The sequence below is a fragment of the Pseudorca crassidens genome, chromosome 15, assembly GCF_039906515.1.
Source record: "Pseudorca crassidens isolate mPseCra1 chromosome 15, mPseCra1.hap1, whole genome shotgun sequence".
In the NCBI taxonomy this organism is placed as follows: Eukaryota; Metazoa; Chordata; class Mammalia; order Artiodactyla; family Delphinidae; genus Pseudorca; species Pseudorca crassidens.
Genome location: NC_090310.1, coordinates 78,892,837 through 78,908,064, shown reverse-complemented (window position 1 = coordinate 78,908,064; position 15,228 = coordinate 78,892,837). Strand labels below are relative to the sequence as shown.

At 48.8% G+C, this 15,228-nt stretch overlaps 1 protein-coding gene and 1 long non-coding RNA gene across 9 annotated transcripts in view; one reads left to right on the top strand and one right to left on the bottom strand.

The window, feature by feature from the left end:
• The window catches only part of LOC137208012 (uncharacterized), a 324,147-nt gene that overhangs the window by 40,912 nt on the left and 268,007 nt on the right, over positions 1 to 15,228 (bottom strand). For 5 of the 8 annotated variants that reach the window (XR_010935434.1, XR_010935435.1, XR_010935437.1 and 2 more), the window contains exons 1-3: positions 10,110 to 10,606; positions 7,928 to 8,050; positions 6,392 to 6,514 (exon numbers count right to left, since the gene is read on the bottom strand). Coding sequence is in view for 2 of the 8 variants with exons in the window: in XM_067708475.1 (XP_067564576.1) it covers positions 6,683 to 6,784; positions 7,928 to 8,050; positions 10,110 to 10,586 (702 nt within the window). In the remaining 6 variants the exon portion in view is untranslated. The other 3 variants (XM_067708475.1, XM_067708476.1, XR_010935439.1) reach the window with 3 other exon arrangements.
• LOC137208013 (uncharacterized) lies at positions 3,169 to 5,189 on the top strand. The gene is made up of 3 exons (XR_010935440.1): positions 3,169 to 3,207; positions 3,980 to 4,083; positions 4,552 to 5,189. It is a non-coding gene; the product is annotated as an uncharacterized lncRNA (long non-coding RNA).

Below are 15,228 nucleotides of genomic sequence, written 5' to 3'. Positions count from 1 at the left end.
CCATCTTCAAAGACTTAGGTTCAGAAGAGAACAGTACACAGTGAAACCCATGACCTGTGGGTCAAGCTGGGAAGTCATGATTTGTCAAGACATCCTTCTAACCTCCTAAGCCTCTCTCTTCTGGTTAAAAAGAGTCTTTGCTCTGCTGACGTTTGGTAGCTCAGAGACCCCTCATCTGCAGCTGCCCATGAGCACACTGCAGCCTCTTCCCTCTGTTTGGGAGAACAGCTCTCCTGTGATGACAGAGGCATGAGTCAGGGGTGCTGATGGGGGCCTGGGGCCAGGGGACCCTCAAGAGCAGCTGTGCTCAGGAAACTGCAGGGGCGGGCCCTCTGTGAAATCTGAGAGGCTCCCCACCCCATTTCAACACACCCTGGGGACCCTTTGGGCATCTCCCCATCAAGGCTACTTACAAAGGAGTTGGAGGGTTACCCAGCTCGTGAGTGAGGGAATCCTTGGGTCCCTTGCATATTTCAATTTTCTGTTTCTTTACCTGCAGTGACACCTCTCTCAAGGCCCAGCGCTGCCGCTACCTGGGTGTCTGCTCAGGGGCAGACCCCCTTCCCTCTCTATCTGTATCCCCCTCTCTATCGTGTCTGATATGGGAGGTGGGTGATTAGAATGCATCATGCCAGAGGTCCCTGTGCCTCCTGTTGGCCCCAGGTACCCAGAGCTTCTCACTGATCCCAGGCGAAGCATATCTTAGTTCATACTCAATGTCATAAACCTTTGTACCCTCATCTTTAAGAGACCCTACCTTGCCCAGAAATAAACCCACACACCTACGGTCAATTAACCTGTGACAAAGGAGGCAAGAATATACGGTGGAGAAAAGACAGTCTCCTCAATAAGTGGTGCTGGGAAAACTGGACAGGTACAGGTAAGAGAATGAAATGAGAACATTCTCTAACACCACAGACAAAAATAAACTCAAAATGGATTAAAGACCTAGATGTCAGACCAGATACTATAAAACTCCTAGAGGAAAACATAGGCAGAACACTCTGACATAAATCTCAGCAATATCTTTTCAGATCCACCTCCTAAAGTAATGGAAATAAAAACAAACAAATGGGACCTAATTAAACTTAAAAGCTTTTGCACAGCAAAGGAAACCATAAACAAAACGAAAAGACAACCTACAGAATGGGAGAAAATATTTGCAAACGATGCGACCGATAAGGCATTAATTTTTATTTTTTTTGCGGTGCGCGGGCCTCTCACTGTTGTGGCCTCTCCCGTTGCGGAGGACAGGCTCCGGACGTGCAGGCTCAGCAGCCATGGCTCACGGGCCCAGCCGCTCCGCGGCATGTGGAATCCTCCCGGACTGGGGCACGAACCCGCGTCCCCTGCATCGGCAGGCAGACTCTCAACCACTGCGCCACCAGGGAAGCCCAAGGCATTAATTTTTAAAATATACGAACAGTTCATACAACTCAATATCAAAAAACAAACTACCCAATCAAAAAATGGGCAGAAGACCTAAATAGACATTTCTCCCAGAAGACATACGGATGGAAAACAGGCACATGAAAAAATGCTCAACATTGCTAATTATTAGAGAAATGCAAATCAAAACTACAATGAGATAGTAGTTTTGACTCTTCTGACTCTGGTCAGAACAGCCATCATCAAAAAGTCTACAAATAATAAATGCTGGAGAGGGTGTGGAGAAAAAGGAACCCTCCTACACTGATGGTGGGAATGTAAATTGGTGCAGCCACTATGGAGAACAGTATGGAGGTTCCTGAAAAAACTAAAAATAGGGCTTCCCTGGTGGCGCAGTGGTTGAGAGTCTGCCTGCCGATGCAGGGGACACGGGTTCGTGCCCCGGTCTGGGAAGATCCCACATGCCGCGGAGCAGCTGGGCCCGTGAGCCATGGCCGCTGAGCCTGTGCGTCCGGAGCCTGTGCTCCGCAACGGGAGAGGCCACAACAGTGAGAGGCCCGCGTACCGCAAAAAAAACAACCAAAAATAGAGTTACCATATGATCCTGCAATCCTTCTCCTGGGCATATATCTGGAAGAGACAAAAACTTTAATTCAAAAAGATATATGCACCCCAATGTTCACTGCAGCACTATTTACCATAGCCAGGACATGGAAGCAACTTTAACGTCCATCAACAGATGAATGGCTAAAGATGTGGTACATGTACACAATGGAAGACTACTCAGCCATTAAAAAGACTGAAATAATGCCATTTGCAGCAACATGGATGGACCTAGAGATTATCATACTAAGTGAAGTAAGTCAGAAAGAGAAAGATAAATACCATATGATATCACTTGTATGTGGAATCTAAAATATGACACAAATGAACTTACCTACGAAACAGAAACAGACTCACAGACAGAGAACAGACTTGTGGTTGCCGAGGCAGGGGTGGTGGTGCAGGGGGGATGGAGTGGGAGGTTGGGCTTAGCAGATGCAAACCATTACATACAGAATGGATAAACAACAAGGTCCTACTGTATAGCACAGGGAACTATATTCAATATTCTGTAATAAACCGTAATGAAAAAGAATATATATGTGCAACTGAATCACTCTGCTATACAGCAGAAACTAACACAACATTGCAAATCAACTATACTTCAATAAAATAAATTTTTTTAAAAAGAATTTTTAATCTATTAGCACAACCAGCTTATCCCTTTTCTTTCCCCTTTGTAACAATAACATTATATTTCTAGACCATATAGCTGCTGAAGGTGTAGCTTATTCGGGATGGCCGTTATCCATCTTCCGGATTTTAGCGAGCCCAGCTAAAATCCAGAAATGCCATTAGCCAGGAAGAAGGAGAAAATAAATTTGGGGGACAAACAGCAGTCTCTGACACACTGACATTTAAAAGTCGGGACATTTTAGGTTCTGGGGCACCTTGATTATAAGTAAAACTAACATGCATGGAGTACCTCTATGTGCCCTCCTTGTATCAGCCATACGAAGGAGGTGCTCCAGAGACTGGGGGCCGGCATTCAAACTTGCCCCTAGGGAAGGCAAAGCCAAGCTCCTTCCCCTACTCTGTCTGTGTGCTGGATGGCCATGCTGGAGAAAGCTTCAGAATGGCCCAGTGAGTAAATGTCACAGCCCCACCCCCTAGAGGGTGACATCATCCCGCCGTCTGGAGCAGACAGCGTTCCTGCTCTCAATTCCTTTCCTCCTGATCCTTGAGGGCCCCCCAGGCACAAGGCTTCCTTCCAGAGTATGCTTGCTCCCATCTGGTCCTGGGGGGGCGGGAGGGGCTCCATGGAAGGTGCTTGAGGGTACGGTTGGCACCACCCCTCCCTCAGGCCCTGGAAAGGCCACCTGGCCACCTGTTGCCCTGGCTCCCCAGCCCTGCTAGCCCCAGAAGCCAAGGAGCCTAGCGGGGAAGCTGAGCTGGCAATGGTGAGGCTGTCCCTATGGGAGGGTGCTGGGCCCCCCAGGGCCACAGCTCCTGGCTGCTCTGACAGCACAGTGTCTGCCTTCCACCTCTCAGAGGGTCATAAATATTGCTCCCGGAGATTAGCTGGGCCCCATGCTCCCGTCTGCAGCCTCGCCAAGGGGCGCGAGGAAGGACTGAGTCACGGCCCCCAGCTCTTTCTAAATTGGACTTAAAATGAAAAAATAAATAACAGAGGGAAAGGGCCTGATTGTTTTTAAGAGCAGAAGAATGAGCTTTCTTTGTGCTTGCACGTCTCCAGGAGGACCCCCGGGGAGTGAGCTCAGAGCAGCCGCTCCCCCTCCCCAAACTTCACCTTCAGGGTGAAGGTGAAGTCTGGGGAGGCAAAGAAAATATTGTGATAAAGTCTAAGTTACTGCTGATGCCTGCCGGGCCACTTGATGAAGTGGACTGAGTGCAAACAAATCTCCCAGCTCCTTCCTCTCTGCAAATGTTGGTGGGGGGAGGCCAGGCCTGGGCTCAGAGCCAGCCCCTCACTGGCCAAGCCCTGCTCTGCACCCTTGAATATTTCTCCTCTCGTTTCTTTCTCCAGAGTACACGGGACTCACTAAACAACCTGTGGGACCCAGTGCAAAGTGAAAACGCAGGGCCCCGGTTCGAACAGCAGGAAAAAAAGCGCTGCTCCAGGTACTAAAGGTACTAAAATATAAAGGTTTTTCCCTTTCTTCTGCGGTCTCTCTCTCTTGACTTATTACGGTGTTTTTTATTCGCCACTTAATGTTCTAAGTACAGGGAAACATTTTAGTTTTACACTATTATATTCAATTATATTAAACTCATAGGATATTAAATTCATGAATGGCATGCCTTTTTGCCATTACTTTTTATATGGCACAATCCCGATACTAAATACAAATAGAAGAGCATTTAACCTGTAAGCAGAATCAGCAAAATTACACAACTTCTGTTTCCTAGCTCATATATGCATGTGTACCAGAGGAGTGGAAACGCCGCACAAAATGAACTCAACTGTTTTCCAGTTGACCCTGAACAACATGGGCTTGAATGGTGCAGGTCCACTTATTGGAGGACTTTTTTTCATTAAAAAAAAAAAAAAACCTAAAACAAAAATCCCACACGATTCCCGGTTGGTTGAATCCACAGGTGCAGAACCAAGGATAGAATGGCTGATAGAACGGATGCATCAGTCACAGTCACGTTTTGGATGGACCTATCCAAAATCCATCAGTGGTCCTGGAAACAGTCCACCCCCGACACTGAGGGGCGAGGGTCTTTCACTTCTTGGTACATTCTACAGACACTCTCCACCTTCCGCTTACTGGTGAGTACGGAAGGACTGACAGGCGAAGGAACCGTAGGTTTCATACCGTCTTCCCCTTTCCTTCCAAGTCATCATTTTCAGTGTAAATGGTTGACTAATACAAGGAAGTAACACGCGTAAGGAGGGGTTGCTTGGTTGTTCGTGTTTCTTTCTGCCTTTGCCTTCTTTCTGCATTGAAAGCAAGTTCTGGTTCTGGCAGAAAGCTGACGGCGCCCCCAGTACGGCTCAGTTATGTAGGTAACACACTTGCCTTGGACTTGCTTTGAGTCTCACTGACCTGCCGCGTGTGGTGGGTACCCGGGGATTCTGATGTCACGGGGAACAGCGAACACGTATGGAATGGAACGGTGCTGTGCACGCGCCGCGCATCTCCTCTGGGCCCGTACACGCACGCTTCTTGTCCCATCGGACTTCACGTAAAAAATACAAATTCAAGGACAACTTTATTAGGAATTTTAAGATGACGAACGTGCCAAGTGCAGGGCCTATCTGAGCACGAGGCCTTGTGCAAGAGCACAAGCTGCACAGCCATGAAGCTGAGGACACGTTTATTTTTCTGACTCTCAACATACGTATATTGTGGACAAATTAAGCAGCACAGTCAAGCAAAATGTGAACGGACAATTATCTCCTAGAGATAACGACCATTAACGCTGGTCATGTAACTTTCTGGATGTTTCTCGAGGCCTGTGACACCAGATAACTTACAGAAACTCTCCGATGAATTCTCTAATGGCTTCCCTTCTGCCTAGACCACGGCACACGCTCCCTGCAGGCTAGCTGGCCCAGCACTAGCCCGTCTTCTGCCCCCCCGCTCTGTCCCTCCCTCACTCTGCCCCAGGCACTGGGCCTCTTTCTGAGAACAAAGCCTTCTTGCTTTTGCACCTGCTGTTGCCCGCACCTAGGATCCCGTCCACAGCTCCTGTGTGACTGCCTCTTCACCTTCAGGTCCCAGATCCACTGTCACCTCCTCTGAGAGCCCTGCTCTGACCACAAAGGGCCTCCCGGTCATTCCTCATGAAAGGTCAGACCGGTAACTCCCACCAGGGCTACGCTTGGTACTGACGGGGGTCAGAGTGAGTTTCTGAACCAGTCACGATGGGGGTTAGATGTTTACCATTGGCTTAGGCTGGGTGGGCCACACTTGGCCCGCTGGCTTTGTGAGTAAAGTTTTATTGGAACACGGCCAAGCTTATTTATGCGTCATCTGCAGCTGCTTTCCTGTCACAACATCAGAGTTGATTAGTTGTGACACTGTGTGGCCTGCGAAGCCTTAAATATTTACTATCTGGTCATTTATTGAATATGTTTGCCGACCCCTGGGTTCAATTAAGTAGAGCTTTCTGCTGGATCTAGGGGTGGGATCAGCTTCCCTGGAGCCTCATGGCTGCATCAGAAAGCGATCAATACCTAAACAAAGTGGGGTTGGCAGGAAGAAGGAGGAAGGGGGGTGTAAAAGCTGAGTGGTCAACCACCGTTTTCAGTAAAGACACACGTACAGTAAACAGCAAGTGTGTCCCCTTTATGGCAGTGCTGTGATTTATTTAGTAAATCTTATAAGAAGTGATATCTAAATTGCTTCTACATTTTTATCATTACAAATATTACTATGATGTACATCCATATGCATACATCCCTTGAACCCTGCCCGCTTTTCCTTACCTAGATGGGTGGTCGCAGTAATGGGCCTGAGCTGTTCTCCTGTGGTACCAACCTCCGTCATCTTCCAGGGTGGGTGGGGAGATCAGAGTCTGGCCTCATCCTCCAAGGTGAGTAGGAGGGTACCTGTTGAGGTGATGGGCCGCATGGAAGGCTGATGTCAGTGGAGGGGCTCCGTGTGGGTCACTGCAGCCTCACAACGCACTTGGAAGGCTGGCTTTCTTGCTGTTCTTTTATCCCAAGGAAACGGAGGCTCAGAGATGCACAGTCACTCACTCAAGGTCACGCAGCCCATCAGTGGCCGAGCAGGGAATCAGATTCGAGGCGTCCTGTACTATGTGGTCGTACTGGGGAGCTGGGGAAGGGCACTGCATTGCTGGACTGGTCTGTGAGGCTCTGGGATGATTATAGAGGGTTAAAAACATCCCAAACACAAACCCCCTCTTACACCCGCTGGATGCTGCTGTGAACTTTTCAACCAAAACCCAAGTATTTTGTCCTGTACTTGGAGATTAAACCACAAGTACGCCTCTCCAGGGAGGAGCAACACGCCAGCCCAAATTGCTAAGGTACTCAAGAATGGGACGGAAATGTTCTACACGGGGCGGTAGAGGGGAGGAATTGGGGGTGCGTCCAAAGGCTCTGGGATGGGAGACAGACAGCCAGGCCCCGAAGACAGAGGTTGCCCCTTCCCAAGGCAGTAGGGGCCTCTGCTGATGGCCTTTTTCTGGCACCTCCTGGTGGGGAGACTGTTTAACGACGGGCCCTGGCAAAACCACTTCGACCAGTGCTTCAGTTTCCCTCTTTTATTATAAATCCGCTTAAAATATTTGGGCACTCCCCAAAGTACCCAGAGATCTGTGTTGGAGACTCAGCGCCACCCGCACTGGTGCTGGCCAAATTCAAGCCATCCCAGCCGGTCCTTGGGATCTGGGCCACATCTGAGTACCAGCTCCACTATTACACAGATAGATAGATAGATAGACAGATAGATAAATATGTGTGTATTTAAGTGGACTCATTTTCTCGCTTAATAAATGTACTTTAAAGGAAGCTTAAAATCATTACTATTGATAATAAATTAGTGCCATTTGTCAGAGAAAGAAGGCAAACATGAAAGTGCATAACCATGTTCTTAACCATGTCCATTAATGCAACACCTGACTGTCCCTGGTGCCCCCAGGGCCACGTGTCCACCTTTCGGGGTCCATGACTTGGCACACGCAGTGCTTCCGAGGCCACACAGATGCGTGGACCCTGAGCCCGAACTCGCTCACGCCTCCCAAATGCCCTCCAGTGGCCCCAGTTGCTTGCTGGCAGCTGCCCAGATTCTTTTCACTTGGCCCCCCCTCCCCCATCCACCAGCCGCGAGCCTGGGGTGCCAGATTTCACGGAGATTTTCTCCCAGCCCCTAGGGGAGGTTTTTCCGGAAATGAAGCCACAGTCATCAGCAGCATGTGGTATGAATTAGGAGGGGCTGAGCTATCTGCCAGCCTCCTTTCTAACCCCACCCCATCACCTGGAGCTGGAAACCCTTACCTCTCTGGTCTGGCAGGCAGACAGGCCGGTGGCCCCACGTGCACCTCCGCTCACGTGTCCTTCTCCAGCAGCATCTGTCCCATGTTGTGTCTCCCTGGCTTTCAACACTCCCACAGCACCACACTGCAAAGGGAACCGGGCTCTAAACTCATCCAGAAATGGAGGGAACTTTAAGCCTGGCCCTGATCTGTCTTTCCAGAAATTTCTTCCACTACTACTCACCCAGAGGAAGGTTGGTTGGGGGTTCTGAGGGGAGGGATAGGTCAGGGTATACAAGGGTCTAAAGACAAATGCAGGCAGACCTATGCCCCTTCTTCACTCCTGCCTCAGCCCATGCAGAGGAAACTGTTCCCTTTCTGAAGAAACGTTTCCACAACTCTCCTTCCTAAGGGAATAGGAGTGACACCCAATTAGTGGTAGAAAAATAGCTGAGTATTTATTGGGACTCTCCATCCCCCACCCCCTTCCTCCCTCTCCCTTGTGGGTAAGCCTGCAGTGGCCAGTTCTGCCTGTGTCCGGGTGGACCCCTGAAATTCAGTCCGGGCAGTAGTAGAAAGAAGCCTGACCGTGGCCACACATCCAAGGCCCGTTTTCCAACTTCCATCATGAATTTGTTGTTGTTGTTTCTCCTATGTTCAACAGACTGAATGATTGAACCTCAGGATCCGTTCCCCTTCGCTTCCACAGTAACTGAAGATTTTCACTGTGCACTGGGCTGCCCAGAATAATGACGACATTTCCCATCCGCCCCTGCGTTTAGTGTGGTCACATGATTAATTTGGCCTTCTCCTGTGAATTAAAGGGGCACCCCCAACTTCCAGATAGTAACTTGCAGTGGAAAGGGACCTGCCTTTCCTCTAGCTGGCTTTACCAGAATAAGGCTGGGGTTTTGGTCCCTAATTGCCTTTGTGTCTCTATCTCATCAAGCTCAGGGCTTGAGGGAAAGAGTGTTTCAAATGGCAACAATGAATACTATCATGATCCACTGTGAGTAGCTACCACCCAATGAGGTAGGCAGTCTCTACTCAGCCTAACAATAATAATATCAGCATCACATTGATAGTGACTTATTGCTTACTCCCTTCCAATCCATGAACACAGCCCATGCATGATTTGGTTTAGTCCTGAGAGGCTGGTTTTATTAACTCCATAGGAAACTAAGGCTCAGAGAGGTTAAGTAACTCGGCCAAGGTCACACAGCTAGCAAGGTTCAACTCAAGATTATCTGTGAGTCCAACGCTCTTAACGACACTATTTTGCCTACCCCAGATAGCAACCGCTACCATTTTTTGAGTGCTCGCTTTATGCCAAGGGCTCAATAAAGCCCTTTACATATATTAATTAATAATCCTCCAGCATATCTACAAGGCAGACATTCTCTCCCCAACCCCCCCCCCCTTTGCAGATGAGGACACAGCTATGGAGAGGTGAGGAGACGGCGTCTACTGCTCTGAGAAGACGCGTGCATCTCCCAAGGGGCAGCTGTTGCCTGCTCGTGAACCTCCCAACAAGCTGACCTCTGAATCCAACTGGTATTCCCCACCCTCCACCCCCAAGGCCATAGCTTACTTATGAGGCCACAGAGGAATGACCGCATTTCTCAACTTCCTGAACCCAGAGGCCACACCCCCAGAGGCAGAGGCTGTTGCCTTTGTGAAGAGTAGTCAGGCTGGGTAAGGGAACAGCTCCATAATTTCCAGCTTGGCAATGGTCCCCGGGATGGCCTCCTGGTCCTCACTCTCTCTCACTGCATCCCAAATTCCATAACACCAGGGTCTGGGCCCCGAGGGTGGTTATCTAGTTCAGGTGTCTGCAAACTACTGCCCAAGGGCCATATCTGGCCCATTGCTTGTTTTTGTACCATACAGGAGCTGAGAATGGTTTTCACATTTTTAAGTGGTGGGAAAAAAAGTTAAAAAAGAATAATAGTTCATGATGTGAAAATTATATGGATTTTTGACTGCCTCTAACCACAGAATGTGGCAGAAGTGACACAGAATGACTTCTGAGGCCACGCAGCTTCTGTAGTTTGCTTTTGGGACATGTACCTTTGAAGCCCTGAGCTGCCATGTAAGAAACTCAGCCACCCTAAAGCCACCACACTTGACATACCATGAAGGGAGATCACCCAGAGATAGAGAGAGCTGCCTGGGGAGCCCCAGCTGTTTGAACCCACAGCCACCTTCAGCATCAGCATCACCATCTGCATCAGCATCAGCATCTTCATCAGCATCAGCACCTTCATCAGCATCAGCATCTTCATCAGCAACAGCATCAGCATCTTCATCAGCATCTGCATCAGCATCTGCATCAGCATCTTCATCAGCATCTTCATCAGCATCAGCACCTTCATCAGCATCAGCATCAGCATCTTCATCAGCATCAGCACCTTCATCAGCATCAGCATCAGCATCACCATCTGCATCACCATCTGCATCAGCATCAGCATCTTCATCAGCATCAGCATCAGCATCTGCATCAGCATCTTCATCAGCACCTTCATCAGCATCAGCATCTTCATTAGCATCTTCATCAGCATCAACATCAGCATCTGCATCAGCATCTGCATCAGCATCTTCATCAGCATCACCATCTGCATCAGCATCAGCATCTGCATCAGCATCAGCATCACCATCTTCATCAGCATCAGCATCACCATCTGCATCTGCATCAGCATCAGCACCAACTGTGAGTCAGTGAGACTTCAGGGATTTCTGATGCCAGCTTTCCTGCAAGCCACCCTAGCTGACACCATGTAAAGCAAAAACAAGCTGTCCCCGCTCAGCCCTGCCTAGCTTGCAGATTTATGAGATTAGTGAATAAATAAAGGCTGTTTTTTAAGCCCCCAAAGGTAAAGTAGCATGTTCAAGGTCATCACCAGCTTGTAAGTGACAGAGTTCCACCTCTGTTCAACTCCAGAGCCTCTCTGCCCTTTGCAGTGTGAGGATGTGTTCGAAGAGCTTAGCCCAACAAAGGGGTTCACACTTTGACAAACTCGCATCAGAATCGTGTGGGGATCTTGCTAAAAACATGGATTTCTAAGTCCTAACCCAGACCTAGTGAATCAGAACCTCAATGTTATGCATTTTAATACGTGGCCTGGGAGGGTCTTCACCACAGTAACAGTTCCCATCCATCAGTCTAAGATGCAGAAGGGAATGCAGTCACCAAACACCAGCTAACTGCCTTCAAGGACTGCTTCCCAGTGGCCAGCTGTGGACCAGGAACTGCTCTGACCCCTGGGGAGTCATAAAAGAAAATAACGCATAAAGAGCAAAACAAAGAAATGAAAGATAAAATGACATAAAAACAGAGAAAGCCCCCAACCTCGTGCAAATTTCAGTTTAGGGCAAGTATGAGCCTTGGTGTTAGGGAAATAGATGACAAAAAGCAAGCAAAGAATAAGATTATTCCAGAGAGTATTAAGTGCTGGGAAGGAAATCAGACGGGATGACGGGGCACAGTGGAAGGCAGGGGCCGTTTCAGACAGTGGAGGAGGGAGGAGGTCAGGGGAGAAGGTTCCAAGTGTGACAGCAGGGCTCAGGCATGCTGGGCACTTGACGTACGTCACTCCATTTGATGCTCACGGCTTCCCTGCACAGGATTTATTAGGGTTCCCACCCTCCACCCGCTTTTACACAAACCTCCTTCTAGACTCTCCATCTCAATCAGTGGCAAATCCACCTTTCCCATTGGTATGAGTGTCCCGTGGCTGCTAAAACAAAGTACCACAACCTACGTGGCTAGAACGATGGAAATTTATTCTCCCCCAGTTCTGGAGGTCGGAAGTCAGACGTCATGGTGTCCACATGGTTGGTTCCTTCTGGAGGCACTGAGGGCGCATCCAGCCCGTCCTGCCCCTCTAACTTCTGGTGGCTGCCCGGCCATCCTTGGCGCTCCTTGACTCCATCTCTGCCCCCATCTTCCCATGCCCAACTCTGTGTGTCTCTGTGTCCTCTCCTTTTCTTACAAAGACATCTGTCATTGGATTGAGGGTCCACCTTAATCCAGGATCATGTCATCTTGAGATCCATAACTTAATTACCTCTGCAAAGACCCTTTTCCCAGATAAGGCCACTATCACTGGTTCAAGGGGTTGGAACTCAGGCACAGCCTTTGGGGGGGCACTACTGAACCCACGACAAAGTTTCTCAGGTCAAAACATTTGGGGTCACTCTCGATGGTGACTCTCTCTCTTATAACCCACCTCCAAGCCATCAGCCAAACATCTACTGGTCCCAGCTTCAAAATATACCCCGAATATCTTCCTCACCCCCCCGCCCCATTTTCCTCTCATCCCCTCCCACCTGGACTCCCGTGGCCGCCTCCTCTGGGCTCCCTGCCCCCTCCCTGATGCCCCACAGTCCATGCTCAACATAATAGCAGAAGGGCTCTGTCAAAATCTGGCCAATCAAGTCCTTGCTCTGCTCAAAACTTCGCAGTAGCTTCTCATCTAAATAAGAGTACAGCGAAGGTCCCAGTGAAGTTCCAGAGGCCCAGGTCTCCCCGCATCACCGCCCCCCAACCTCCTCTGCTGCGGCCACGCTGGCCGCTCGCTGCTCCAGAATACCAGCTGTGCTTCTGCTCAGGGCTTTCTTCTTGCTGTTTCCTCTGCCTGGATCGCTCTTTCTGGAAACATTTCTCAAACGTTTCCTTCTCTCTTCTGCGTCAAGTCTTTGTTTAAAGAGCCTCAGCTCAGTGAGACCAAATTTAACCAGAAATCTGGAGAGGGGAAGGCCCGGTCCAAACCTCAAACACTCCTAAGAGGAGCACTGCTGCGAGCGTTTGTGGAGTGCAGGAGGAGAGGGTCCGGGTGGCCAGCGTTCCCGCCATCCTCCTGCGCACGGCTCGGTGGAACGGCACTTGCTTCTCGCCTTTTGGTTCGGCCTGGAACGGTACTTACAAAATCCCGCGAGATTTCTGTTTTTTGTTTTTCATCTTTAGAATCAACCTTTTGTTTTCTTTCGCTTTGCATGATGGGATGTAAACTGTATAAACCTCAGCCTGGCAATCCTGATGTATATGTAAGTATTTCTCATACTCAAGCCCACGTGAGGGAGGTGTGGGCGCCAGGTACTGGACAACACACTTTATGGGGATTATCTCTTTCAGCTCTCAGAAAGCCCCCAATACTGCAGATGTGCAGACAAGCTAGAGAGGTCAGGGGGCCTGTTCAAAGTCATAAAGTTGCCACATGTCACAGCTGGGATTTGAGCCCGAGCTTTTGACATCAGAGCACATGCTCTTAACTATCAAGCTACATCCTCTGCTCCCTTTAAGCCAGATTATCTCAGCCTCAATGCTAATGATATTCTGGGCCAGATAATGCTTTGCTGTGGGGGCCTGTGCGCTACTCTGTAGGGTGTTTGGCACCATCCCTGGCCTCTACCCTTTAGATGCCAAGAACACACCCTGTGACAATGGAAAATGTCTCCAGATATTGCTAAACTTTCCCGGGGGGCAAAATCGCCCTGGTTGAGAACCTCTGCTTTAACCCAAATTCTCCCCTCTGGTCTTTGAGTCCCAGTGATTCCCGATCAACTCCACTGTCTACCCCTCCCCACCATGGCCATCCCACTGGGCTCCCCACTTCCTCTGAGCTCCACCCCGCCACCCTATAGCCAATCTCTAGGATTCTAGAAAGAGCTGATGGGGCATTAAGAATAAGAGAAGGAAGGTAAAACAGATAGCAGAAGAGCCAATACGTTGGCAATGCCACCTCGCGGGGAGATAAAGAAACCCAAAGCAGAGCCTTGAAATACTTTTCTATTGGAGTAGGTGGGGTAGAGTGAAGCAGATTGTAAAGAGGGGAACAGATTCTCAGCTAAAGAGATCATGGCTGCCTCTGGGGCACAGGAGTGGAGACATACTCTTGAGAACAGAAGGAGATTGCTCCTTTCATTTTGCTGAACCAAATTTACCTAGGACCAATAAGTCACTCCTATCTCCAGATCTGGAAGAAGGGAGTTTGTCCCAGGTAATGAAGACTTAGGGTCAATGAATGATGGAGGAAGCGGACTCCTTGGTCCCCAGCACTGTTCTGGGTGATCAGAACTCCAGTTCTCCTGGGCTGATCTAGTCATACTACATCATTGATGGTAACAGAGACTGCTGATTGCGAGCCAATGTCCAAAGACTACATTTCTTAGCACCCCTTGTGGCTAGATATGACCACATGACTATGACTTGACCAAGGAGACATAAAAAGAACTTGGTGGGGGGTTATTACCAGGAAGGTTCTGTAGAAGGGAGGGTGTGAGGGCCTTTTGGCTTTTCAGTTTCTTCTGGCTGCTGCCCTAGAAGGTAGACATGAAGCCTGGAACTGAAGCAGCCACTTTGAATCATAAGATGACCTTGAAGTTGGTGGCCACATGCTGAAGATGGCAGAACAGAAAGACAGTCATCTGGATCTCTGATATTTTTATGAGAGAATAATAAACTTTGATCTTGTTTAAGGCATAACATATTGGAGGGGGGCGTTCTGTTATATTTAGTGAATCCCAATCCTAACAGATATAATTGGTTATAGATGGAAATCTGAAGTTGGACTCATCCTCTGAACATTTTTTACAAATGCAGCCCTGCACATTTGAGATTGTTTAGACTTTACAGAAACTCAAAGCTCTCTGTTTTAACGGCACATCTTGGGACAAGGAGCAAGAAAGGGAACGGGACTGGTATTGCTGTGTAGACAGTACTAATCACAGCAATTGTAAGTGACAAACAAAAGTGCTCTCTTGGGGGGGTGAGGATGGGAATGGGAGGAGGGTAGCAGGTGGGGATGAGCTGGGAATGTATTCCACGGATGGGGATAAAACTTGTGTTTATGTGATTAGCAGAATTAGATGCGGGTCAGTGGCCATAGCTGGAGTTTGTAAATAGCCTTTTGAGCAGTTGCACATTTTTTTCTGGTTTGATCAAAATGAAACATCATTAAAAACAGCTCCACTGCCAATTGTCATCTCTGCCAGAGCCTTGGGAGGTGCCCTCCGGTCACGTCAGGCTGGATGTAATTGGCTTTGAAGTTTGTATATGCGAAGTGCTTTGAGGATTGCAGGCTAACAGAACTTTGGCAGAGGAAGAAATTTTGAGAGAGTCCATTTACCAATATGGGTTCAGCCTTAACTACAAAAACATCAGGCAGTCATAAAATGCAGCCTTTGCTGAATGAACCTGAAAACAGGTTCAAGTGGGGTAAGCTCTCAGCCATCTAGAAGGAGTGAGTCACCTTAAGATGCAATGGCTGGGAACCAGATTGTCCTAGGCCTCTGGGCCAGTGGAGTTAGACTAGCCGGCTTCAA